The following is a 27894-nucleotide window of genomic DNA, read 5'->3' as shown; positions in this document are numbered from 1 at the left end:
ACTTCTTGAATTTTTCTTTTTGAGGTAGAAGCAAAAAGAAATGCTATTTTGAGAGTACAAATCACCTAAAAATATAAATTTTGATAGTTGGAGAAACATTCCAGATGCAGAACACAGAATGACTTTAAATTATAAGAAGACAGGTTGGAATAGAAAGTTACAGGTGGGCTTTCCTTAATTAGATGTTTAAATCTCTCCCAAATACTTTAATTTTGGATTCCTGCACTGAGCAGATAGTTGAGCTCGGCGGCTTAGGGTGTCCTATTCCAACTCAATTCTTTTTTCTTTTTGCAGTTAATCTTAGCATTGATCTATATTCAAATTTTGCTTTTCTATCACAAACGTGGCTAGCGTAATGCGTTCAAAAACGCACCACCTAGTGGTAATAAAAGGACCTAAACTGAAATATAGCATCGAGATACTCCTCTGATCCCGCTTACTTTTACAAAAGTCCTCAATCGCACGAGGGAGCCAAAACGTGCTCCTGACTCGAGAGGTTAATCGAGCATTAAAACCACCTCCTTTAGGTTACAGAAGCACCCGATGGCATGCTGGGATTTGTAGTTTTCATCAAGAGAACGACTGTCGCCTGAAGTACTTTTGTCACTTATCCCTTACGTCATTCTTTCCTTTTTCAGGCCTAACGCTTTCCAACGTGGTCTCCTTGCAGGGGCAAAAAAAAAGAAAAAAAAGAAAAAGAATTCTTTGTATGGCTGTCCTGGGCTATGCCTGCCAGAATATTCCTAGTGCGCGTCGAACCTGACTTTTTTTAACCCTCGGAGACAAAGACAAGAATTTTCTGAAACTGACACGTTCTAATCAAGCGAGGGGGGGAAAAACCGGCAAGTTTAGAACACGCAGAGCGCAACCTTTTTAAACCAGGCGTTTGCTTGGGCAACCTTTCAAAGGCAGGTGAGAGGTCAGACATGGGGGGAGGGGGCTTTCCTTGTCTCCGCCTTCCCCCCCCGACATGCCAACCCAGCAGCGTTCCGCGGCGTAGCAGCTGCGCAGGAGGTGGGTGAAGGCGTGGGGGGGGACTTGGGGGGGTGCAGCCCCTGGGGGTGATGGAACCCCCTCCGCCCCCCCCCCGCGCCTTTGCAGGGAAGGGGAACGGGGAAGACCTACTTCTGAATACAAGCACTGTATAAGATAGTGAGGTTGTGTGGAACTGGGGTGGCGGCTTAATTTGGGATCACCGTAGATGGGGGAAAAAAAGAGCCGGAATTTGGTGGGTCTCTCGTAATACAAGGCGTCCAAAGTCCAAGTGGGACAGATTTCGCCCCTTATTCGGGGGAGAGAGGGAGGGAGGGAGGAGACAGTGGAGGAAAAGGCTTATTCCACTTGGAGTCGGTTAGATTCATTGAATCTTTTTTTCTCTCTCCCTCCCCCATAATCATTTGCAGGCTCCAGAGTTTACTTTTCCTTTTCCTTTTGTGTTCATTCTGAAGCCCCAGGATGGAGTTGGAACTCATGGAGAATGACATTTTAGAGTCACTTGAAGACCTCGGGTGAGTATGAGAAATATCTGTCTGTCTGTCTGTCTGTCTGTCTGTCTGTCTGTCTATATCTATCTGTCTATCTATCTATCTATCTATCTATCTATCTATCTATCTATCATCTATCTATCTATCTATCTATCTATCATCTATCTATCATCTATCTATCTATCATCTAATCTATCTATCTATCTATCTATCTATTTATCATCTATCTAGAGAGAGAGTTGGATCTTTTTTTTATTCTTCCATAAAACCATTTTTGTTTTGTTTTTAGCATGTTCTCCTTGGGCTGATAACAATGTTTTCTGAACATAATTTCTTTTTCCTGGCACTTAATTCCCATGGCTGGTTCCCCTCTATTCAATTAACTTTAATTACTGACTCTTCTTTGAAATATCTTTTGTTATTTTGGGGGGAGGGGGGAATGGGAGATTTATCAGTCGATTTTTTAGTTGGCTTTTTAAATAAAATTTGCATCATATACAGGAAGATCCACTCCTTTCACTCCAGTTAATGATCTTGGAATACCTGATGGTAACTGAAGTCAAATTAGAATGGAACTAATCTCTAGATGGAAGACAGCTACGAAACTCCTTCTACAGAAGGGCAAAATAAGTATATTTATGATGGCGGAGGAGGATCTCAGAATAGGCAGTTGTTGCCCAATACGCCCGAGAGAGTAGAGTACATATGTTTAATCTGTCTAGTATTACAATATTATAATAAATCTTTGCAGAGAAAATCCAGAAGCCTAAATAACTGTAGGATTGATTTCTTGTGATCACAGCATCTGTTTTAGTAATATTTAAAGTAAATATTCCTGAAAGCTTTAATCTTAAGACTATTGAAAATAGTAAAATGGTAATTTGTGATACCAATGTAATACTTTTGAGTCCTGTAGAAAATATGATAGTGTATGCACTTTTCTGAAGAAGATATACCCTTTAGAACATGTAGTTAAACAAATATCTACAAAAAATTCAACAATGTGCAGAAGATTATTCTATGCAGGATAGAGAGACGCATCTGTAGCATCAGAATGGTAGGTAGGACCAGTTGATTGAAGCTCTACCTCCTGTCATGTACATCCAGTACATACAATACAGGTTGAAAAGAGTGAGGTTTCAATCAGTCACACTCACCAATTTGGAATGCTTCTGATAGAGAGCTGATAGATAGATAGATAGATAGATAGATAGATGATAGATAGATGATAGATAGATAGATAGATAGATAGATGGATGATAGATAGATAGATAGATAGATAGATAGATAGATAGATAGATAGATGATGTGAGCAATATGTTGCAAAAATGTCTAGATCAGCTTTCCTAGCATAATGTCTTCCAGATTTAGGAGAACTACATCTAGGCACCAATCAAACTGAGGAAGGTTGCACTGATAGACTCCTCCAGTGGTGAATAGCAGGAGCTGAACAATCTTATAGTACTTTTTAAAATGTCACAGGATAGTGTGGGAGTTAGCATTCCCCTTATTTTTGTGGCATATAGTAGGGATCTGTGTTCATACAGCTACTGTGCTCACAGCTAGTACAATAGGAGTTATACATACACAGAAATGAGTTCTCCAAATTTAAAACATAGCATGCTGTTATAATGATTAAGTACACCTAAAGAAGCCCTATGAACAGATAAGATACCATGGTTATACAAGTAGTTCTTGCTTGACAATGGTAGTTGGGACTGGAATTTCCATAGCTAAACAATGTTGTAAAGCACAATGTTATGAGACCACGCCATTTAGCGACAGCAATGATTGTGATTTTCGACTTCCTGCTGGCTTCCTCATTGACTTTGTTGTGGAAGCCAGCAGAAAATGTTGAAGATTGTGATCTCATGACCATAGGATGCTGCAGTGGTGGGAAATCCAGACTGGTTGCCAACCATCCAGATCACAATCATGTGACCATGGGGGCCCTGCAACAGTTGGAACTTTGAGGACATGTTGTAAGTACCATTTATTTGGTGCCGCCACTGCTCAAATGGTCACCAAAGGAGTGATTGTTAAATGAGGACCATATGTACTACAACATCACTAAGTGATGTTTTATTGCACTTTTATCATTCCTTTTCTCTGGAAATTGAAAGTTGCATCTAATGGACTTCTCCCTTAGTTTTATCCTCACAGCAACATCTTGGTGAGATAAGCTGAGAAAATGCCTTAATCTCCCAAACTCTGAGTTCTGTTCTTTAAAGGAGAGTTGAACTTGGATTTTCATGATTTAGGTCCAGTGCCTGATTTAGGTCCAGTGTAATTATAGTGCTATAATTACACTATATTAGTTTTGTTGAAATGATCTTTTCCTAGCTGTTGTAAATTGATAGAATCAGCAGTTTTGTATGATCATCAAAGACAAAAAGTGCCTATCAGTTTTTTTTAAGAACCATTGTGATCTATTTTGCAGTACAAATCTTCATTCATTGTAACTAGAAGTAGGAAGTAATATTATAACCATTGTCCCAAAGGTGCTTTTTTAAGAGGCAACTGGACTTTCTGGTTTTTCTTTGAAGATGTTTCACTTCCCACCAAGAAGTTTCTTCAGCTCTGAGCTTAAAAAAGCACCTTTGGGACAACCATGACTTGGATGACTGAGAATCTCCGTAGACATTATAACCATTGAGAATTGTTACATGTGTATGGACTTAGAATCTCAAGGACACATTTTTTAAAATCTGTAATTAACCTGATATACAGACTTAGCTGAGAGATTATTTTGGATGCATAAGAATAGCAGTAATTTGGATGAGAGATGCTTTAAAAAAATGTTTTTTGTCTTAATTCCAACCTTGAAATTTAATTACATTTTTATTAATAAAGTGTCTATGACTTTATATCTTGTGCTTAAATTTAAGTATTACATAAGAGTCTATATGGAACACGATAGAATTTAATAAGCACATAAAAAGTATAAACACTTACTTAAGATTTAGTAATATTTAGTAGCCGCTTGAAGAGAAATCCATCCTTAAACATTTTTTCATTGTGTTAAAATTATTTTTCAAAAGTGAGTTTTGCAGTATTGCCACCAAAAATGAAAAACCATTCAACTTGATTGATACATTTCCAACAATTGAAGGATAATGTATTGTCTATTTTTAAATACTGAAGTAATATACAATCAATAGAATATCTAGCACCATTTCCCCCAAATATGACTTTGACCACAACTTTGGCATTTTGTCCCATTGATAGCCCCATTATTGCATAGTACAGGTCCTTGATACAAGGAGCTCAAAAAGTTAAGGAAATAAGGGTAGAACATCATTGAAATGAGGAAAAAGTAAACGTGCATGTAATAGAACTTTGAATTTCATGGAGATGATATAAGATTTCTAAGCTCATTTATTTGGCAGGAAGTTTCCTTAAAATCAGTAATTATTATTTCCAATTACACATACGTTCTCAAGTTATGATCACTAGTAACTATTTCAAATTATAACAGCTCTGAGTGAGGGGGACTTAAAGCTGATCTGTGAAGTTGCAGCCATCACAGAATCTCCACGATTGTGATCTGCATGCTTGATACCCAGCTTGCAATTACGACATTGCAGTGAGCCATGGTAAAGTGATCGCCTGCAAATTTCACTGTCTGCTTCCCACAAGGAAATCAATGGGGAAATGGGCAAGGAAAGTTGCAAGTCAGTTCCATACTCCTGCCACTTTTTCTCTTGAGGAGACTCCCACTACAGAGTATGAGATTGCAGAGGTCTCATGCTCTGTAGCACCCCCCTCAGCTGCCCATGATCTTAGTACACAACCTCAGCAACCCCACCCACTAGCCTGCAACCTCAGCACCCGGGCTTCCCACTGCCTGCCCATAGCTATCATCTTGCCCCTGTCCCTGGTCCCCAGTCCCTCATGCTCCTTACCTCTCTGTGACTCTTCCGTTTTCCTGCTTAACGATCTGTACATCCCTGGGGTTATGATGGCAAGTCTGACTGCTGGGATTGCCTAACTAAGCTGTGGAGTCATGTGATGGCATACTTTATGACTGCATCCCTAGTGACCACAGTCCTGGTCCCAATTGCTGGCACAATCCAAGGACTATCTTCATTGTAATTTCTGTTATCATATATGCAACAAATTGAGTATCATATACATTGCAGAAGGGATTTGAGATATCATGTGTTTGTTTTGTTTATTAGTTACAAAGGTCCATTGTTAGAAGATGGAGCTCTGGCCCTGGCAGCTTCTGGTGGAGCCACTTCCCCTGAATATACCAAACTCTGTGCTTGGTTGGTTTCAGAGTTGAGAGTGTTTTGCAAACTAGAGGAAAATGTACAAGCAACTAACAGTGAGTAATCAGCATCATTTATACACTTGTGTCATTCTTACTACTCCTGACATTTATTATGTATCTCCTTCTGTATGAATGTAACAGTTTTTGTACCTTTGTGATAAAATAACTATTAAGCACTGCAACTAATAAGAATAGTTCCATTTATGTGCATATATTTATTAAGAATAACCAAAAATGTTAGTTTACTATTGAAATTCCTTTTCCCCCCTCCTTGCTCACAATGCATTCTAGTTTTTAATTTTATTGGAAAACTTTATTATTTGTGTTTTCAAGAAAAGTGGTGCAATTTAAACTTTATTAATCAATGTTGTCTATTTGAACATTTAATGAGAGAGATATTTTTTATAACCTAACTATGTCTGTGTCTTAAGGTCCAAGTGAAGCAGATGAGTTCCAGCTTGAAATTAGTGGGTTACTAGGTGAAATGAATTGTCCTTATACAACACTAACATCAGGAGACGTCACCAAGCGCCTTCTCAATCAAAAAAACTGCCTCCTGCTCCTCAGTAAGTTAAATGAAACTTCAGAAAACAGTAAAAAATGAAGAAAATAATTATATAGTTAGTATAGTATTCTGTTGATGCCAGCCACATGACCACGGAGACGTCTTCGGACAGTGCTGGCTCTTCGGCTTTGAAACGGAGATAAGCACCACCCCCTAGAGTCGGGAACGACTGGCACATATGTGCGAGGGGAACCTTTACCTTTATAGTATTCTGCAAATGGTGGTAACCACTCAGCCACGTTTGATTTTTAGAATCACAGGAAGGGATTAATGGTAATTGGAGAGAGACTGAAATTGGAGATGCTGGAGCACCAGCTTCAAGTCCTATTGGTAATGCATGCATGGAATACCGTAGTAGATTAACATTTTTGACAGTCCTGCTTGTGCTGTTGTTAATTGAGTTTGATTTCTTTGGTCTGTAGATACAAGACATATTCATCAATGTTTTGCTATTCCTATTGCGTGAGAACCTAGATTTATACCTTGCTGGAAAAGAAATAATTTAATACTAAGATTTTGAACTATCATAATTTGTTAGTTGCTCTTACTCATAAGATGGAATGACATTAACCAAGAATATTTGAGTAGCACTGTGCCATATCCCAAGTAAATTAGAAGTCATGTAGCTACAGTATTGGTTGTTGAATCAAGATAAGCACATTTTTCCTTGCTTGTTATGAATAAAATTTGCTGGCAAGATGATCTGCTTTGACAGTTAAAAGAAATTCACAGGTGATGTTATGAAACAGAAGGTTTTTCTGCAAGGTTGTTGCTCTTTAGTCATCATTTTGGTGGTTTAGAATATAAACTGTTCTTGAATGCAAATTTGTATGGTTGGTTTATGAAAAATACATGAAAATAAATTTCCATTGTAGCTATGTGATCTACACTTTGTTTAATTTTCCTTAAAATTATATGAATAATGCCATGTTCTGACTCAATAATTAATTCTTCTCTGCTCTCTAGCCAGGGCAGTTGCTAGCCATGGATTTATCTTTAGGTCATCCTATTTAAGGCTGTTCTTTTATTTAATCATTTCTCACAATGTAGCGTGTAAAATTATATTCTTGGCTTAAAATAAGCGATCGTTTTAAAAATGAACTCTGCTGTACTGAATGGTTAACTTTTCATCTTTCAGCATACCTCATCTCAGAATTAGAAGCTGCTAGAATGCTGTATGTGAACGCTCCCCCGAAAAAAGCTCAGGAAGGTACTGGTAGTGAAGTCTTTCAGGAATTAAAAGGCATATGCATTGCTTTAGGCATGTCAAAGCCCCCAGCCAACATAACAATGCTCCAGTTCTTCAGTGGAATAGAAAAAAAGGTAAGAACTAAAGGTTTGAATATACATTAAGTTCCTAGTCCATAGGTAGTGATTACTGTGGCATATTATTCTGGAAAGGTAATTAAAATAGGCACAAAGTAAGCCGCCTTGGGAATCGGAATAGCTATAGCAATTGTAGCAATATTACCAAAAAGATCATCTTTCTATAATTATTTTAGGTGGCTCATTTTAACCAGCAGAGGTATCAAAAAAGACCCTTTAGAGATTATCTCACTGCATGCCCAATTTGGCTTGTAGAACATGGTGTTCAGGTGTTATGAATAAACTGTTATTTCTTCATAATTATCAGCAACATGAACAATATGAAAAAGAAAAAAAAAACCTTTATTTTAAGACATTCAGTTATTTCCGCTAAAGCAGGAGTCTCCCACATTCCCTCCCCCACCAGAATTGCTTGAAATAAATTATAAATGTTCTTGAACTGAGGTTTTTCTGTGGATTTTAAAGTATATTATTGATATAAAACAACAATAACACATGATCCCTTGGTCCCCCTACAAGTTCCAAAATCCATAGATAATGCCAACCAAAAGGGCACAAACATTGAGCTCTTAAAAAATCATCCAGTTTGGTATTGATGACCAGATTTCATATTGTACTTAAAATTGTTGGAATAAAGAAGCTATTGCCCATTTTTGAATACTATATCTTTTTCCTTAAATATGAAGTTTTGCTGTGCTACCTGATGTGTTAACAATGGTACTGACATGCTGTGGATTATATATCATTATTTTTATTTTATTTTAAATTTACTTTTTAAAACATTGCAACAGATACCTATTCTTTTTTCAAGACAATACCTGTATTGTACCATGCAATTGTTATAAAAAATATAATGTTGCATAGAATTATTTAAACTATGGACGCAGTTTCATTTGTAAGCAGAGTGAGGGGGTAATTTCTTCTCTGTTCCTGCAGTCCACCATTCTTCTCAAATAGTGGAAGATTGGGTGATCATCTTGAATAATTGTTGGGAGAGCAATGGAGTTGAAAAGATAAGACGTTCCTTGAGCAGACCTTGTCCTGTATTATGTTGATTATACATAGATCTGAAACACAAATTTGAACATCTGCATATTTATGCTTTTTGTCTATATAATCCACTAATACAATTAATTTTGTTACAGTTAAAAGAAACATTAGCAAAGGTCCCTTCAAATCATGTAGGAAAACCTTTATTGTCGAAACCCTTGGGTCCAGTCCATTGGGTAAGGATTTGCTTATAAATCTTACTACTGGTATTAATTCTATTCATTGGCATCAGTGCTGTACTTAATCCGTATTAAAATAACAAAGCATGTGAAAATATGTGTGTGTGTGTGTGGTATTTGTGCTGATAAATAAATAAAGGGAGACTAGTATAGATCTATTTCAACCTATTTAGGTCTCATCAGCTAGCCATACCCTTACTGGGAATCGAACCAGGGCTGTATTGCATATTAGGCTGATGTAATTGCCACTACAGCCCTGGTTCGATTCCCAGTAAGGGTATGGCTAGCTGATGAGACCTAAATAGGTTGAAATAGATCTATACTAGTCTCCCTTTATTTATTTATCAGCACAAATACAACACAAATATAAAAAGGCAACATTAAAAATAAAAATATGGTTTTCTGCCTAGATGGTCCTCTGTAATGAGCCAAAGGACAGAAAGGGGGAGCAGTGAGCTCCCTCCCATATTTGGGCATACCAGGGGTTGTAACACAAATATATATATTTGTATATTATTCAAATAATGTTTTCATTTTTTCTATCTATGAGACATATACAAAATAAGCTAAGTGTTGGGAAAAAACAGCTCGGAAAAATAATACTGATTATTGTCAGATTTAATATATAGTTTAGAACAGGGGTATCTAAAAACTCGGCAGCTTTAAGATTTATGGACTTCAACTCCCAGAATTCCCCACCCAGTTCACAACTTTTAATTGCCAAAATTAGAACCTCTGGTTTAGAATCTCTAGAGCAATCCGACCCACAATAGGACGTAGAGTCGGCCCTCAGGCCGTTTCAGAGACAGCGAGGGACCAGCCCCTGCTGCCCTGGGCCTGGCCACGCTCATCCAGTTGGTCACAACAACCAGGCCACGTCCACCCCAGCCCCCCAAGGGCAACAAAATCCTGTGGCTCGCAACAGGATAGAATTTGTCATTCCAGCTCTAGAGGTTCTCTGGAGTTTGTGCCCTACTGAATCTTATTCTGTTCTTCATCTATCTATCAAAGAAAAACATGAATTGTAACACACACACACACACAGAATCTGTTATTATGGGGATGAGTGCGATTGATACTTTTGCCTAAGTGATCTTCTTTAAGATATTTGAACTGAATCCTGTAATACAAGGTTTTGAGGAAGTCCAGCATATGTGTGGATTTTCATTTCAGGAAAAAATTGAAGCTATTAATCAAGCCATAGCCAATGAATATGAAGTCCGGAGAAAATTATTAGTGAAACGTCTGGATGTAACTGTACAGTCATTCGGCTGGTCAGATCGAGCGAAGGTATAGTTTTCTTTCTGTAGTCAAATTGTTTTTTTGAAAGTGTTATCTGTCTGTAGTTAGACAACAACTATCTTTTGTTATTAATCCCTTTCAGTCAGGATTTAGGCCTAGTTATGGGACAGAAACGGACATTGGTCTCGCTTGTTGATGATCGCTATCTCGAGAGCGAGATAGAGATAGTGCAACCATGCTCACTCTCCTTGACCTCTTGGTGACTTTTGATACCATCAACCATGGTACCTTTTTGGATCAGTTGCGGGAGCTGGGGTTGGGCGGCACAGTTCACAGCTGGTTTGGCTCCTTTCTCTGTGATTGGTCCAAATTGTTATTGATAGGGAGTGAGAGGTCCAGCCCTTGGTTACTATTTTGTGGTGTGCCACAGAGCTTGGTGGTCTTTTCACACCATTTCAACATCTACATGAAACTTGGCGAATCATCCATCCCCACAACTTGAGACAACTACAGTATGCTGATGACACCCAACTCTATATTTCCATTCTTGGTGACCCAAGTGATGCTGTGGCCCCTCTCTACGTTGCTTGAAAGCTGTGGGGATCTGGATGGGGGCCTGAACCCTGGCAATACCGAATGGCTTTGGGTACATGGGACTCTGGGATCCGAGACTTTGTCATCTTTGACTTTGGATGGGGTGCCACTGCCCAAGAAAGATCCGGTCTGCAACTTGGGGGTTCTCCTGGACTTGTGACTTTTGCTCAAGAAACAGATAGCAGTCGCACCTAGGAGAACTTTTGCATAACTTCATGTTGTGCACCAATTGCGGCCTTTCCTGGATGAGGATTCTCTGTGCTCAGTTGTTCAGTCTTCTGGGGCTTGAAGAGAATTTTGAAGCTACAGCTAGTACAGAGTGCAGCAGCATGGACAATTTGAAGGGGGGGGGGCTATAATACCACTGTTCTACAACCTGCATTGGTTACCGGTCTGCTTTCCGGTGCAATTCTAGGTATTGATGATCACCTTTAAATCTCTTCATGACATGGATCCAGGTTACTTGAGGGACCATCTCACCCCACTGGGATTGGCCCATCCCACTCATGCCAGCAGAGAAGGCATGCTGCGTGTCCCGCTAACCTGATCATTCTGGCTGGTGGGGTCTAGCATAAGAGCCTGCTGTTGCTCCTGCCCTCTGGAACATCTATGTCCCCCCTTCTATCCTTTCATTAGGGCCTAAAGACCTGGCTCTGCCACTTGGCCTGGCGCCCCAATGGGAGAACAGCATAGTGGAGGTGTTTGATCGAGTACCAACAGATCCAACCTCTCCCCACCCTCCCCAAATGCCTTTGATTTTAGACATATTTAGAGATATTTTTATGACTGTAAGCTGCTTTGCAGCCAATCAGTTTTATAAATTTAATTAATTAGTGGGAGGAGATATGGCTAACCTTTTAAATACATATTAGTTTTTTCTGGCACAAATAATAAAGTGTGAGTTTAACAAATAACACAGAGTAGCATTCCCTAATTATTGTGGAGAAAATACATGTGCTGTGCTCTCTTTGGGCTGCATCTTGAGAAATGCCACGCTAGGCTTTATAAAACTTTGCACCATTTTCTTTTTCTAATAGAAGGATCTATGAAAAGAAGCCATTTGGAAGTCCCCCTCTGCTACTGGCAATAGAACCCTGTGGCTCTTCTTCCCTTTCCCTGTGAATAGGAGAGGGAAAAAAGAGTGATAGGCACTATTTGCAATAGTAAAAAAAGTGGGAAAGCAAATGGAAAGACCAGGAAGAGGGAAGAAGGGGCAGAATGCAGCAGGAGGACGGAGGAAAGCCTGGGTATTTTGGATGGTAGTGATGGGCTACCCTCCACACACCTTCCATTCCACTTTTTATTTTTTAATATATTTGAAAGGCACCAGGTTGAAAAGGGCCTGTTGAAACCAACACTCATTTTCTAGTCCTACCTATAGAATTGAAGAGTTTGAACTAGGACAGGGGTGTCCAAACTTGGGAACTTTAAGACTTGTGGACTTCAACTCCCAGAATTCCCCAGCCAGCCATGCTGGCTGGGGAATTCTGGGAGTTGAAGTCCACAAGTCTTAAAGTTCCCAAGTTTGGACACCCCTGAACTAGGAGCTCTTGCATACCATTGAGCTATGGCTGTTCATTTTATTGTCCAATTTTTAACTTCCCTTTCTTCAGCTTGCATCTCATTCATTGTAAAACGCTTTCTGCTAAATTCCTGATTCTTGTGGAAAATCCATGTATTCAGCATCAAATAATTATTGATGTGCCATAGATTCAAATTCAGCCCATATGCACAAAGCGCTTCCATAAATGGCCGCTCAAAACCTTAGACTAGGCGTGTCCAGCCCACAGGTTGCATGCAGCCCTGGACAGTTAGCAATCCAGTCGTAAGCTTTTAGCATTATCATGTGATTTACATACATTAACTATATATTTTGTATGTGGCCCAAACCAATTCTTCTTCACTCAGTGCGGCCCAGGCAAACTAAAAGGTTGGACACCCATGCCTTAGACCAGGAGAGTCAAACTCAGTTTCATTGTGGACCGCATCAGGGTTGTGTTTGACCTTGGGGAGCAGAGTGGGTGTGGCCAGGGTGGGCATGGCCAGCTCACCATCACTTGTGTTGGCGGGGGGGGGGGCGCCTGTGAGCAATTGAGTGCTCTGCCAGAGAAAACGGGCTCCTGAGCTCTGCTTTTGGCTACGATGGCCTCCTGCAACCCTGTGCCCTTTTCGGTGGCAGAGGCAATGTGGGCCAGTCCGTTGTTTCCAAGGTGGCCCTATGGGCCGGATCTAAGCATCCTATGGACCGGATCTGGCCCCCGGGCCTTGAGTTCGACACCCCTGCCTTAGACCATCTGAGGACACAATGCTTTACAGTAAAAGTACTAATTGTTACACCCTTCTTTCCAATCCTGATCTTTTCCTGCTCACACTCATTATTGATCATAAACTAATAACATCCATGTCATCTGGCATGTTTTTGAATGTTTTTCACGGTCATAGATCTGGAACAGAAAGATCAAGCAGTAGGGTTAAGTAAGATATGAGGTATGGAAAGTTGGTGGAGAAAGGAAAAATTATGTCTACGTCTCAGAATCTTATGCTTCTTTTATTTGATGCTGGATAGATTTTTGCAAGATAGATTTTTCATAATTTTCAGTGATTGTACCTCTTTTAAAACCAGGATGTAGGGACTACTGGTTGTCACGGAAATAAGATTTTAAACTAAAATGCCCATCAAGGCTACTGACCGGGGTGGGGTGGGCATTACCGTATTTATCGGCGTAACACGCACTTTCCCCCCCGAAAAATAGGGGGCAAATGATGTATGCGTGTTATACGCCGATATACGCCAGGCGATATACGCCAGGTGCACAGAAAAGGATCACGGAGCGCTTCGCCCCAAAAGCAGCTGCTTTTCTGTGCGCCTGGCGTTTAAAACATCCGGCTATCTATCTAAACGCCAGGCGCACAGAAAAGGATTGCGGAGCGCTTTGCCCCAACAGCAGCCGTTTAGATAGATAGCCGGATGTTTTAAACGCCAGGCGCACAGAAAAGCAGCTGCTGTTGGGGCGAAGTGCTCCGCGATCCTTTTCTGTGCGCCTGGCGTTTAGATAGATAGCCGGATGTTTTAAACGCCAGGCGCACAGAAAAGCAGCTGCTGTTGGGGCGAAGCGCTCCGCGATCCTTTTCTGTGCGCCTGGCGTTTAGATAGATAGCCGGATGTTTTAAACGCCAGGCGCACAGAAAAGGATCGCGGAGCGCTTCGCCCCAAAAGCAGCTGCTTTTCTGTGCGCCTGGCGTTTTAAACATCCGGCTATCTATCTAAACACCAGGCGCACAGAAAAGGATCACGGAGCGCTACTCAGCGGGGTGTGGGCGAGAGGAGGAGAGAATGGATGAGCCGTCTCTCCTCTCCCCGGACTCCCGACTAAAAGTTAATAAAAAAAAGGAAGGAGGGAAGGATGGAACTGGAAGGGAGGCAGGGAAGGAGGGAGGGAGAAAGGAAGGATAGGAGGATAGGGAAAGAGGAAAGAAGGCAGGCAGGCAGAAGGGAGGGAGGTGCAAGGAAGGAAGGAAGCATAGATAAGCAGGAGGGAAAGAAGGCAGGCAGGCAGGAGGAAAGAGGAAGGAGGGAACTGGAAGGGAGGCAGGAAGGAAGGGAAGGAGGAAGGGAGGGTGGAAGATAGTAGCAGTGAAAGCAGCAGTGTTCATAGTTGCTTTTACTGTCCTTTTACATTATTTACCTTATAAGTGGTAATAATATTAATAAAAAAAAAGTTCTGAGCTACCCTTATTTTGCTTCAAAGTTCTTTATTTGAAATTTAAATTTTTTTCCTGAAATTTCCCTCTTAAAATGAAGGTGCGTGTTATACGCCTGTGCGTGTTATACACCGATAAATACGGTATATTCCAAATTTAAAAGATACAATGTCCCAACCAGGAGGTAGGGTAAGTCTTACTTTAGCCTTCTCTGATTGAATGTATTAAATGAACTTGGTTTGATAGAGTTCTAGTACAACGTACCTAAAAGCACCAGGTAGGAGATGGCAATGTTAGACAGTGTATACCTTACACATAGTTATTTAGACTGATCATATAATATATAAATGGGGGCCAGAAAGTGTGTTGTTTCGTTATATACCACTTCGTGAGTAAATACAGCCATTGTTATAAAAACTTTTCACCTGTTGTTTTGTGCCTACATGCTTAATAATTGTTTAACTGAATGTTTCATACAATTGACTCTCTTCACTCCCCCCCCCTCTCTCTATGCAATAGAGCCAAACAGAGAAATTGGCTAAAGTCTATCAGCCAAAGCGTGCCAACTTATCTGCTAAATGTGTTACATCTGTTGCACACCTCTTGGCAGCTCGGCAGGATTTATCAAAGATAATGAGGACTAGCAGTGGCTCTATCAGAGAAAAGACGGCATGTGCCATTAATAAGGTATCTGTGTTGTTCAGATGATGATTTTTTCAACTTGTATATCTCTGTTAAGGAAATGCATTGGAAAAAAATTGTACTCGTGCAAAATTTCATTGTTTTCTGTGTATATATGAACATTGAGCTTCCATCCTTTTCCTAGTTCCATTTGCCAAAATCCATCCATCCATCCTTCCTTCCTTCCTTCCTTCCTTCCTTCCTTCCTTCCTTCCTTCCTTCCTTCCTTCCTTCCTTCCTTCCTTCCTTTTTAGGATTTATGGCATTATCACATCAGGGCTGACTTCTGTGAGCTGAAAATTATCGGTCCGTAATGGCAGTTTAGTTACTTGGTTTATATTTTTATACTTGCTTGTAAAAGCAAAGTTTGAGTTCGTAATCAAAACAGTAATATGGTCATACTTGTACTGATGTACCAGCTAGCAAGCTAGTTCATACAAAAGTAATGTAATGCTTGATTACAGATGTACTCAGGGATGTAAAGATGCTTGCAGTAAATCATCTGTAACAGATACCGTAGATTACATCTGACATTAGAAAGGAGTGAATGGCAGGTTCGTTCCACTACTTGATACCTTTGGAAGCTGTATACATAGCCCAGTCTATTTTTGTACTATATTGATTAGTTTAAGGCTATTTTTCTTTCAGAGATTAAAAACATATGTAATATTATTTAGCGTTTCAGACTTAGAGCTTTGCATAACAAAACCACACTGTTTAAATTGAGCTGTATTGTAAATTCATGATTGTGATTATGATAATCTTTAAATCCTAACTGTCCCCAAAATTAGTTACTGTTCTGTGCAAGAACAAACCACACTGTGGCTTGACAATTTGGTTGGATTGTTTGAAGAGAGTCATAATGTGGCCCAAGCAAAATTGGAATGTTTTGGTTTCAACTAAGACAGGGGTGTCCAAACTTGGGAACTTTAAGACTTGTGGAACTTTAAGCATGGCTGGCTGGGGAATTCTGGGAGTTGAAGTCCACAAGTCTTAAAGTTCCCAAGTTTGGACACCCCTGAACTAAGACAAAATCTGGAAGGATATTACAGGGTGCTAATAAAATGAGTAGGCAAGACTGGTGGATCTTTCCTCTCCTTTTCTGCAGGCCTGTATCCTAACATACCTGATGATATTCCCACGGTATCCTTCCTTTTCTCTCCCCTTTACCTTACTGCCCTTTAATTGAAGCATAGTATACTCAACAGGGTAGTCTGTGCTTGGAACAGTTTGGCTATGGAATATTTTCCACAGGCTTATAATCTTTCTCTTTGGAAGCTTCTTTTCCCTTGCTAAATCATCAGTTTGTGTTTTTCATTGCAATGTTTTGTTCCCCCCCCCCCCTTTTACATGGACTCAAACTTACATAGTAGTTGTTTTTTTTAAAAAGAAAATGATATATTGGCATACTTTTGCATTTACTTTTCCGGCATATTGGTTTTGTTTCCTTCTAGGTGCTTATGGGCCGAGTGCCTGACCGAGGTGGGAGACCCAATGAAATCGAGCCACCTCCACCTGAGATGCCACCATGGCAGAAAAGGCAAGATGGTCCTCAACAGCAAAGTGGTGGGGGCAGAGGTGGAAGAGGTGGCTATGAGTCATCGTATGGAGGACGTGGAGGCTATGACCAAGGGAGTCATGACCGAGGCGGCCGAGGAGGATATGACCAAGGAAGTTATGAAAGAGGAAGTCGAGGAGGGTATGACTCATCATATGGAAACCGAGGAAGTCATGAACACGGGGGTCACGAACGAGGCCGTGGACGTGGTGGCTATGACCATGGTGGCAGAGGGGGAGGAAGAGGAGGCAAGCCTCAAGGTGGCTGGACCGATGGTGGAGGAAGTGGCTATCAAGATCTCTATAGGGATAATAATTACAGAGATTCCGGATTTCAAACTGGTGGCTACCACAGTGGTGGCAGTGGAGGGGGCTACCAAGGAGGCGGATATGGTGGTTACCAATCATATTCAGGAAGTGGATATCAAGGTGGAAGTGGCACTTATCAACAAGACAACAGATATCAAGATGGGCACACCGGTGATCGAGGTGGAGGTCGTGGAGGAGGGCGAGGTGGCCGCGGAGGCCGTGGCAATCGTGGTGGGCAAGGAGGTGGCTGGGGAGGAAGAGGTGCACAGAACATTAATCAGGGGGGTCAGTTTGAGCAGCATTTCCAGCAAGGGGGATATCAGTACAATCAATCTGGATTTGGACAAGGAAGACACTTCACAAGTTGAGGCTATAAAAGTTTCTCAATTGGCAGAGCTCATGTAATAGTAGTCTGCTTATTTTTTCTTTTTGACTTAATATCAGTCGACATGTCAGGCTGACCTTTCAAACTATTTGTGCTTCTGAGCATACATGAAAATATGGATACACTGCCCAAGTCTAAATGCAGTTTTCTTCTCCAGGACTCAGAACTTTAATACAGCAGCCAAGGTTCTATATCTTAAGAGTAAACTGGAGATTTCAGAAAGCATGGAGTGCTCATGCAAGTAATATGAGAACCAGGATGCCTATCTTTTTACATGGACTTGTTTTTCCCATGTAAATCCGTCTCTTATTTATATACCATATTGGATTGCTGGCTTCAGAACTATATTGTAACGCTGCACATCTGTGTAGTTAGCTGTGCATAAGTCCAGTTAAGTCAGGTGGATTTAGGCATTTTAACTATGCAAAGAATTGCAGCCTTCTTTGCAAGGTCCTGGAGTTATTATATGAGCTCTACTGCTGGTAACTTGTTCAAGTAGCCTTATTGCTCTGACTGAAAACACATGTCAAATCAAATGTCCTGACACTCATGCCATGCAAAATCATAGTTAGTCAAGCTAAGTTGTAAAGAGAGACTAGGAATAGCCCCATGCTTCCCCATACATCCACCTTGCTCTCATTGATTACAAACCAGTTGGTCGCCCGATCAGCCTAACTTTTACTTGAAACTAGCTAGCAGTAATGGCAGCCTGGAACCATTTTTTTATGCACTAATTAAAACCACTCAACCTGAGACGCCGAATGGTTTCATTTTGTCATCTTAACTCGAGATGAAATGCCCTTCCGCTCAGTTTGTTACATTTTTCTTCACTAAAAGTTGCATTAGTGCGCCTTTCCTTTATTTTTGGGGGGGTTTATTTGCAAATAGAAATATTGTCAAACTGTGAAAGAAAATGGCTGAAGGTGTGCTCTTGTAAAAGGCGAGCAATAAAAAAAAAATCTGTTCTCCCTTTTGTTTTATTGGTCCGTAGCGTTACAAAAATAAATGGCTTTGTTTCTTTAGCATGAGGTGGAAGAAGCATCCTAAAGGCTGTAAAAAAAAAAAGCATTGGATTGGTGGACGGAGTTCTGCAGTAAACAGAATTGGAGATGGGAAGAAAATGTGGAAGAAGATGAGCCACATTCTCCTCTAGCAGTAATTGATCGTGCTCTGTTATTGATATTAAATTCCTTCTGGCAGAGCAATTTTAGGAAGCCGTGAGAATGGGAACGGCAGAAGAAACACACTTAACCCACTCGATTTACTTTACAGGGGCACGAACTAATTTTTCATCCAAGTTTGTATTGCATTCTGAGATTCATCAACTGCATTTGTTCCGCTTCATAGTTGCCAAATATGCTGATTTTTGAAGTCAAGGTGCTAAAAAAACTATTGAGAATTCAGGTCGCTAGATTCTAAAAATAAGATCTTTATAGCTCAGGGGTGTCCAAACTTGGGAACTTTAAGACTTGTGGACTTCAACTCCCAGAGTTCCCCAGCCAGCCATGCTGGCTGGGGAATTCTGGGAGTTGAAGTCCACAAGTCTTAAAGTTCCCAAGTTTGGACACCCCTGTTATAGCTCAATAAAATAGTTCCTAAAAGCTCTGATATTTGCAGCATAAAATAGTTCAGAGTTTTAAAAATCTCCACTAGGGGCTGCTCCTGATTCACAACTAAAAAATAATAATCCTCTAATCACTGGAGTAGAGGACTGCGTTCCATATCACATGTAGAAAGTCCTGCATATATGTCTTTAAATTTTTGTGGAAACATTTTTTTTAAAAAGCTTCTGTGTATGGTGCCAATAGTGCAAATAACATTTCAAGTAGTTTGGTATCTTGGATACCTACGTTAAATTTTCTGAAAATTACTACCACTTAAGATAGGCGAGGACACTGTTTCTAGAGATCGGTAAACATATTAGATGAATCAAAAACATAAGAAATTATAACAGTGAATTAACAGCTTGTACATTGTATTGTGCATATTGACCAATATTGTCAACATATAATAAGAATTACAGAACAGCTAGCACAGGCGGGCAATGTGTGTGTAAGATATTTCAGTCTATATAAGAACTATGATGGCATGAAATCTTGACGGGAAGAAGTCTGCTATGTGAAAGTAACAAAAATTATGGACCTCAATTGATCTTTAAGCAGTTTTTCAATTCTTTGTTTTGTATGTACAGGTAGTCCTCGGCTTACAACCACAATTGAGCCCAAAATTTCTATTGTTAAGTCAGACATTTGTTAAGTGGGTTTTGCCTCCTTTTACAGCATTTCTTGCCTTAGCTGTTAAGTGAATCACTGCAGTTAAATTGTTAAATTAGTAATGTGGTTGTTAAGTGGACCTGGCTTTACACATTGAATAAAGGGATCGTGTGACACACCCCCCTCCTGGGATACTGCAACCGTCATAAATTTGAGTCACTTGCAAAGCGTCTGAATTTTGATCACATGACTATGGGGATGCTGCAAAGGTTGCAAGTGTGAAAAACGATCATAAGTCACTTTTATCAGTGCCGTTATAACTTTGAACAGTCACTAAGTGAACTTGTAATTTGAGGACTATACTAAAATAAGTGGATAGCCATTTGTCTGAAACGGTATAGGGTTTCCTGCCTAGGCAGGGGGTTGGACTAGAAGACCTCCAAGGTCCCTTCCAACTCTGCTATTGTATTGTACTGTATTGTAAGTAGGATCTACACTCACCTCCTGTCCCCTGCGTTAAGTTTATCTGTCATTGACTGCACTTTCTTGATAACATAGAAAAACTCTATTGGCTTTCTTTGACTTCCTGGCCTAGCCAACAGAACACCCAATATTTTAGGTCCAACATAATTTGTAACGTATGTTAAAATAACAGTAATTGAATTCCTTGGCACAAGGACAACAAAATTTATCAATTGTACATTTTTTGTATCCTAGGGAATTTCCAAAGATATAGAAAGTGAATGTTAATTGGTACCTGGCCAATTAGAAGTGAGATATAGATACACATATAAAAAGCTTCTCCTTAAGCAGAATTGATCATTTTATGTGCTTCTATTCTTAACCCCCTCCGGTGTGAATTATGTAGTAATACATACGGGTCCTTATCTGGATCCAAAATAAGTCACTGATTTGTAGGAAAATGTACTTATTCTGCCTGCAATAAATGTGTTTTTCCTCCCCAGGGATGATATAATTTCCAAGAAAAAAAATGTATATGCCTGTCTAAATGATGTATGATAATCTGTCAGCCAAGAGATGGTGAAAAAATGAAATTGAAAACTAGTTATTTAAGCACAAAGGCTAGTCTCATTTTTTCCCCCTTAGGAACAGCTAAAATAATCGGAAGATAAAAAACATCTAATTTTTAAATCTCAATAGAGTTAGCACCAGAATACTATACTGTAGTTGCTTGCAAATAATGCAAAAATGTTGAATTTTTAAAAATGGATAAGTCTTATGGATGATTTTAAGGCCAGTACCTCGGTTTCCGAATTAAAGCCTTTTCTGGCAATTTGGTGGAAGTAGTGTCAGATGCTACAGAGAAATAGAATGTGCTAAATATTAATTTTTTAAAAAGGTTCCCTTATATCCTGCAACATAGAATAAATTATGAACTGAAATCTCTCCAGTGATTTGGATTTAAATAGGCAGATTTCCATATTGGCAAGGCTACAATTTTATGACTTCAGAAGACAAATAAATACCTTTGTGGCCATATCACAGAATAATATTATTGTGGGAAGATTCTGTGCGACCTATGCTAGCCTACAAGATAATGAATGTTTCAAGCAGATTCATGACTTTAGCTGGTCTCTTTCAAAGTTACAGCACTGAGCAAGATGAGACATCACAATGTTACTGAATTTCTAGGTAAGGATACTAATTCTATCGACTCCGACTTTCATCCAATGTTCTGTATATTATAAAGCATTTGCTATTTAGAAAATCCAGTGTTTATTTCCAGTTTGCTAAAAGATGTGAAAACCAACAAAACTGCTCCATGAAACCATGAAATTAAACAATACATGTTTACATCATTTTAGGAAACAGTGAAAGACCAACTTTTACTCTCAGACTTCTTCAGCTTGGTGCTTTCCAGGTGTAGCTGGCTGTTAGCCATGCCGGGGACGATGGGAATTGTGAACTGCACTTGGCAGATATTAAGATTGAAGAAAGCTAGGCTAAATTACACCCCCTGAATTTCACAATCTTTGTATGCCAAGTATATAATTTGATTTCATCCAGTTCTGTGAACTACGTAGCAAGCACACATTGTGGATTATTACAAACTGAATATAAAAATTTAGATAGCTTCATACTTGTGTTGAGAAATAATACTTTTTAAAGAAAGTCCTCAACCTAATGACTCTAATATGTGAATGCAGCCACCGGGGAATCTGAGCCCTTAGTTCCAGATAGAAAATCAGCTTTCAGTTGTTGATGGGGGATGCCTCAGAATGTGGAAGGTTGACAAAATTTGGATCCAGGAATTTTGGTAACTGACACGTCTGTAAGCCCATATGATTTTGGTAGTGATGGTTTTAGTAGTGATAGATTCAGAGCCAGGATTCTCTTTGCTGGCAACAGAATTGCGGAAGTTCTGCAGTTATAATGTTCCTTTGTTTTCCATCAGTGCAAGTTTGATCAAATTACTTGTGTGAGAAAATAAATAGTGTACTCTTGTCATTAAGCAACTGTCACCAATTATAAAATCTGATGAATGTAACATTGGTATGAAGTTCAGCCATATCCAGGCGATTTGTAAAATATCACACTTTTCTTGAACTATCTTCCGACAGTAGATTTTCTGCAGCAGATCAACAAGCCTATAATAAATCAGAAGAAACAATTCTCAGTGTTTTGTTCAGAGGAGATTGATATACATACTTCTGGAGGACAGACCCAAAATCAATAGTATCACCAGGCTACAGTTCAACATGCAAGGATTCTGTGCTTTAATCTGCCTGCATTGTATACTAATATTTATTTGCTGCTAGGGATAAGAATATGGCTTATCTATTCTCTTTGGCATGCTGATTTTCTGTCAGCAGGAAACTTTTAACATATGGAGCCATTTAGTCTGAAATGATAAACTGCATTAGGTAGCTTTTATAATATAATAAAAGCTACCTATTATACTATTTATTTCAGTATAATTTATAAGGCTGCTTCACTCCATAGTGATTCTTGGCAACATATGACACTGAAAACAGCATGAAAACAATATAATAGAAACAATATATTTGGACAAAGTAATGGAACATCCCCATATATTTTCAGTGGTCTCATTTTGATGTTAAAACAGGTGGGGTAAGAATGTTGAGCCCTGTGGCATCCCATATTTTAGGAGCTTTAGGCACAAACTTTTCCCTCCAGGCAACACCATAGCAACTAACCATGGACAAAGGAAAACTACACAATATGGCACCCACTGTCAGTTCCCACAGGCTATCAGGTATTAATTATCCTTTCTTGGCTCCACTAATGATCATCAACAATTATCACCGCTGTTATCTCACTGATATGTCCCAGTGTGAAAAGTGATTGAGAAGGGTTTAGATACTCTGGTCCCTCCAGGATCATGTGAAACCCAGTTTGACTGACTACAGTATTCTACAGTATTTATTACAGAAACTTGGTGGGATGTAACCCACAAATGGAACATACAGCTTGAAGGACTTAAATTATTTAAAAGAAATAGACTAAATAAAAGAGGAGGTGGAGTTGCACTACATATAAGAAATAAGTATATCTCTACAGAAATAGAGCACAACAATGATTAGAACTATCTCGAATGCATTTGGGTCAATATTAAAGGTTGTGGGGGAAATGACACTGCCATAGGTCTATACTACAGGCCACCCAACCAAGCTGAGAAAGTAGATGAACTTTTTGCTATTCAGCTAACTAAGGTATGTAGGAAGCACACCACAATAGTAATGGGGGATTTTAACTACCCCGACATCAACTGGGAAACAAAGTGGAAGATCTGCACCAAGTGGAAGATCCAACAGGTTCCTAACGAACCTAGCAGACAACTTTCCCCCCCAAAAGTAGAGAAAGGAACAAGGGGATGGGCCATATTAGACTTAATTCTCCCTAACAGAGAGGAAATGATACAAGGTGTTGAAGCCACAGGAGCCCTGGGGGCAAGTGACCATGCAATATTGGAATTCAACATTATGCAAACACAAGTAGTAGAACAAAGTCAAACTAGAGTCTTGGATTTTAAGAGGGCTAATTTCAATAAACTTAGAAAGAGCTTGGGAAGAATTCCATGGATGAGAATCCTCAAGGGGAAAACAACTCAAGAAGCTTGGGAAATTTTGAAAAATGAGATTACAAAAGCTCAGTCTAGCACAATACCAATGAAGAAGAAAAATAATAGCTCCCAAAAGAAACCAGCATGGCTGCATAAAGAACTCTCTGACAAATTGAAAGACAAAAAAGTTAAGTATAAAAAGTGGAAGGGGGGGGGGGACATAACTAAGGCAGAATATCAGCAAATAGCCTGAGCCTCTAAAGATGAAGCAAGGAAAGCTAAGGCTCACAATGAAGAAAGGCTTGCCACAAAAGTAAAAAATAAAAAAAGCTTCTTCCAACACATTAAAAACAAGAAAAAGGTTAAGGAAACAACTGGTCCATTGCTGGGAGAAAGTGGCAAGAAGGTGACAAGCAACAGGGAGAAAGCAGAACTATTTAACTCATTTTTTGCATCTGTCTTTACACAAAGGGATAAAACAGTCCAACCTATCAAAAACAGCACCACAAAAATCAGATTAGGAACACAAATTGAAATAGGGAAGAAAATGGTAAGTGAGCACCTGTCTACCCTAGATGAGTTCAAATCACCAGGACCAGATGGATTACACCCAAGGGCTCTGAAGGAACTGGCAGACCAGATCTCAGAACCACTGAACTATATCTTTCAGACAGCCTGGAACACCAGGGAACTGCCAGAGGACTGGAAAACAGCTGATGTGGTTCCCATCTTCAAAAAAGGAAAAGAAAATAGATCCAGGAAACTACAGACCTATCAGCCTGACCTCAATACCAGGAGAGATTCTGGAAAAGATAGTCAAGCAACGAATTAGCGAACACTTAGAAGTAAACAAAGTAATAGCCAAAAGCCAGCATGGGATGGTCAAAAACAGATCATGCCAGACTAATCTTATTGCATTCTTTGACAAAGTGACAAAATTAGTGGACCAGAGGAATGCCATTGATATAGTTTACTTGGACTTCAGTAAGGCATTTGATAAGGTAGACCATAACCTACTAGATAAAGTAGAATGTGGGTTGGACAGCATCACCACCAGATAACTGGCTGACCAACCGCATTCAACTTGTAGTCCTCAATGGAACTGCATATACATGGAGGGAAGTATGCAGTGGAGTACCCCAAGGCTGTTTTACGCTCAGTACTCTTCAACATCTCCATCAACGATTTGGATGAGGGAATAAATGGGGAATTCATCAAATTTGCAGAAGACACCAAGCTGGCAGGAATAGCCAACACTCCAGAAGACAGGCTTAAGATACTGAAGGATCTTGACAAACATGAACACTATGGGCACTATCTAATAAAATGAAATTCAAGGGTGAAAAGAATAAGGTTCTACATTTAGGCAAGAAAAACAAAATGCACAGGTACAATATAGGTGGTACCTTGCTCAATAGTAGTAACTGTGAAAGGGACCTTGGAGTCCTAGTGGACAACCATTTAAATATGAGCCAACAGTGTGCAGCAGCTGCCAAAAAGCCAACACAGTTCTGGGCAACATAAACAGAGGATAGAATCAAGATCACGTGAAGTCTTTATACCACTTTATAATGCCTTGGTAAGGCCACACTTGGAATACTGCATTCAGTTTTGGTCACTACAATGTAGAAAAGATGTGGAGACTCTTGAAAGAGTGCAGAGAAGAGCAACAAAGATGATTAGGGGACTGGAGACTAAAACATATGAAGAACGGTTGCAGGAACTGGGTATGTCTAGTTTAATGAAAAGAAGGACTAGGGGAAACATGATAGCAGGGTTCCAATATCTCAGGGGTTGCCACAAAGAAGAGGGAGTCAAACTATTCTCCAAGGCACCTGAGAGTAGAACAAGAAGCAATGGGTGGAAACTAATCAAGGAGAGAAGCAGCTTAGAACCGAGGAAAAATTTCCTGACAGTTAGAACAATTAATCCGTGGAACAGCTTGCCTCCAGAAGTTGTGAATGCCCCAACACTGGAAGTCTTTAAGAAGATGTTGGATAACCATTTGCCTGAAACGGTGTAGGCTTTCCTGCCTAGGCAGGGGGTTGGACTAGAAGACCTCCAAGGTCCCTTCCAACTCTGCTATTGTATTGTATTGTATTTAACCATCTTTTCTACAAAAAAATGGTTGGAAACTGGATAAAAATTATTCTGGACTCTTGAGTCCAGCAGTGACTTTCTGAGGAGAGGGCACACACCTCCTCTTTCAAAGACAGGCTCAACCATCACTTCTTCATGGAGACTGGCACTACCACATTAGATAACCTTCGAAGTAATCATTTTTATCTCAAGTATTGAATTCTAAATATAAAATTTCTGCACAATATACATTACAGTGGCCAATCTCAAATACGTTGTCATAATAGGGAGGGTATATACAGTACACCTAATTCCATAAATATATTACTTCAGCTAATGGAAAACAGTTCTTGAAGATATGCAATAGTCTTTGTTGATGACTATTTCACTTATTTAGTTATTAAATTTATATGCTGCACAGATGTATAGGCCAGGCCTACATATATATGTCACCAACAATGCATAATTTGCCCTGTTGTTTACAGTTGCAAAAATGGCACGTTAAAATTTTTGGTATACTAGTTGATAACCCGGAGTTGCCTGGGTATTTATTTATAGGGGGAAAATATCTGGACCAAATGTAATTTATAACATTGGACTTTCCCCCTTACCAGAGGGAGCCTCCTTGTGGAGTACTGTGAAGCCGTTACCATGGCAGCTCCAATAGTACCGTAGAAGCCATTTTAAGGCACAACAGGCTGTATCTTAGCAAAACACACACACCGAGGGGTGTCTTACCCTCACAGCATTTGTTTCAAGAGAGTAAGTCATCTGTGTACCAATTTTGGTTGAAATTGCTCAAGGAGTTCCAGAGTTCTGCTGGAACACAGACACAGACACACACATACATATATGTGTGTGCGTGTGTGTGTATGTGTATGTGTATGTGTATGTGTATGTATATGTATATGTATATGTATATGTATATGTATATGTATATGTATATGTATATGTATATGATGTATATGTATATGTATATGTATATGTATATGCATATGCATATGCATATGCATATGTATATGTATATGTATATGTATATATGTAATGTATGTATGTATGTATGTATGTACGTATGTTTTCGTAGATTTTCACGGGTACAGGTATGCAGGTTTTGGTGTATTCGAGTCTTTTCCCATATAGGATTGAGAGTATCTTGGCGATGTTTCGACGAGGCCCCACTCACTATCTTCAGGCTGGTGCCTTCGGCTTCGTGCTTGTGCGAGCAAAGCGTGATCGGAGCTGCCGTCTTTCTATAAATATTGGTGTGTGTGTGTGGAGTGCTGGCTTTGTTGCTGTAAGCAGATTGGTTGGCTATGTTGTAACATCTTGATTAATTGATGGAGTTGATGTTTGCAGATTAGTCGGCTGTTTCATCCTGTGTGGCTGAGGTACTGGCTGTGTGCCTATTGTTCTTTTGTGTTGTAACGACCTGGGTAATGGGCTGTGTGATGAAATCCTGAGCTCTATTGTAGTGATATCCTGAGTCCTGTGCTGCAACCTTCTGGGGGGTTGGCTGCATTGTAACATCCTGAGCCTTTGCGTTGTAATGTCCTGAGTTCTGTGATGTAATATCCTGAACACATGGCTGTCGTGTAACATCCCGGGCTTTGGTTTGGCTCCAAGTTTGCGGTCTCGCCATGTGTTCATGGCATGTGTCAGTTTGCTTTGTGTGGGGATCAAAGAGGGGTGCAACAGTTGGTGATGCCACCATGGTTTGGCTTCTGGATGATGGTTGCATTTGGTCTATGGGATGGGTTTGGGTTTGAGTCTGGTGAGGGTGATTGGTAGTTGTGTCCTGTGTTGTTCTGGGTCTGGTGTCGGTTTTCGTGGCTGGGACTCGTTTGTTGATGAGGGCTAGTTTCCAGATGTCTGGTAGGCGGGAGGTATCGTCACGTTTATTCATGTTGTGGGGGTGTTTCTCTATTTCGATGGCTTCCATAATTATTCTCTTGTTGAAGTGTTCAGTTTTGGAAATTAATTTGGTTCTTTCAAAATCAAGTTCATGTCCTGTTGCTTTAAGGTGCTGGAAGAGGGAGGAAATTTTGTCTTCTTTTCTGACTGTGTTCTTGTGTTCTACGATGCGTGCATTTATTCTCCTATTAGTTTGTCCAATGTATGTGGCTGGGCAGATTTTGCATGGTATTTCATAGACTCCTTGGTTTTCTAGCTGGATTTTGTCTTTGGGGTTTCTTAAGATGTTGGCTATT

At 39.9% G+C, this 27894-nt stretch overlaps 2 protein-coding genes across 8 annotated transcripts in view; one reads left to right on the top strand and one right to left on the bottom strand.

The window, feature by feature from the left end:
• The first annotated feature begins 620 nt into the window (after positions 1 to 620).
• FAM98A (family with sequence similarity 98 member A) lies at positions 621 to 18315 on the top strand. 3 transcript variants are annotated; one of them, XM_081941916.1, is made up of 9 exons: positions 621 to 912; positions 1404 to 1508; positions 5666 to 5814; positions 6192 to 6326; positions 7464 to 7648; positions 8797 to 8877; positions 10054 to 10170; positions 14938 to 15105; positions 16554 to 18315. In XM_081941916.1, exons 2-9 carry the CDS (start codon positions 1456 to 1458, stop codon positions 17331 to 17333), a joined length of 1668 nt encoding a protein of 555 aa, XP_081798042.1. In that variant the 5' UTR covers positions 621 to 912; positions 1404 to 1455; the 3' UTR covers positions 17334 to 18315. The 3 variants fall into 3 exon arrangements, with proteins under 3 accessions (XP_081798042.1, XP_081798041.1, XP_081798043.1); XM_081941915.1 differs by lacking the exon at positions 621 to 912 and adding an exon at positions 920 to 1014; XM_081941917.1 differs by lacking the exon at positions 621 to 912 and adding an exon at positions 1086 to 1157.
• A 2926-nt stretch (positions 18316 to 21241) lies between these two features.
• RASGRP3 (RAS guanyl releasing protein 3) overlaps positions 21242 to 27894 on the bottom strand; it is a 77753-nt gene continuing 71100 nt past the window's right edge. For 4 of the 5 annotated variants that reach the window (XM_081945268.1, XM_081945266.1, XM_081945267.1 and 1 more), the window contains exon 17: positions 21245 to 22172. In XM_081945268.1, coding sequence (XP_081801394.1) covers positions 22164 to 22172 — 9 coding nt within the window. In that variant the 3' untranslated portion in view covers positions 21245 to 22163. Of the gene's footprint in view, positions 22173 to 27894 lie in introns of all 5 variants that reach the window. The other variant, XM_081945270.1, reaches the window with a different exon arrangement.

Source organism: Natrix helvetica, assembly GCF_964273705.1.
Source record: "Natrix helvetica genome assembly, chromosome: 2".
Taxonomy (NCBI): Eukaryota; Metazoa; Chordata; class Lepidosauria; order Squamata; family Natricidae; genus Natrix; species Natrix helvetica.
Note: the sequence above shows the minus strand (reverse complement) of the source record. Positions and strands in the feature narration are given on the sequence as shown.

Coding starts and splice junctions, on each gene's coding strand:
- FAM98A (XM_081941916.1), top strand. CDS start 1,456: ATGGAGTTGGAACTCATGGAGAATGACATTTTAGAGTCACTTGAAGAC. Junction 5,815..6,191: donor AAATGTACAAGCAACTAACA/GTGAGTAATCAG, acceptor CTGTGTCTTAAG/GTCCAAGTGAAGCAGATGAG. Junction 15,106..16,553: donor CGGCATGTGCCATTAATAAG/GTATCTGTGTTG, acceptor GTTTCCTTCTAG/GTGCTTATGGGCCGAGTGCC.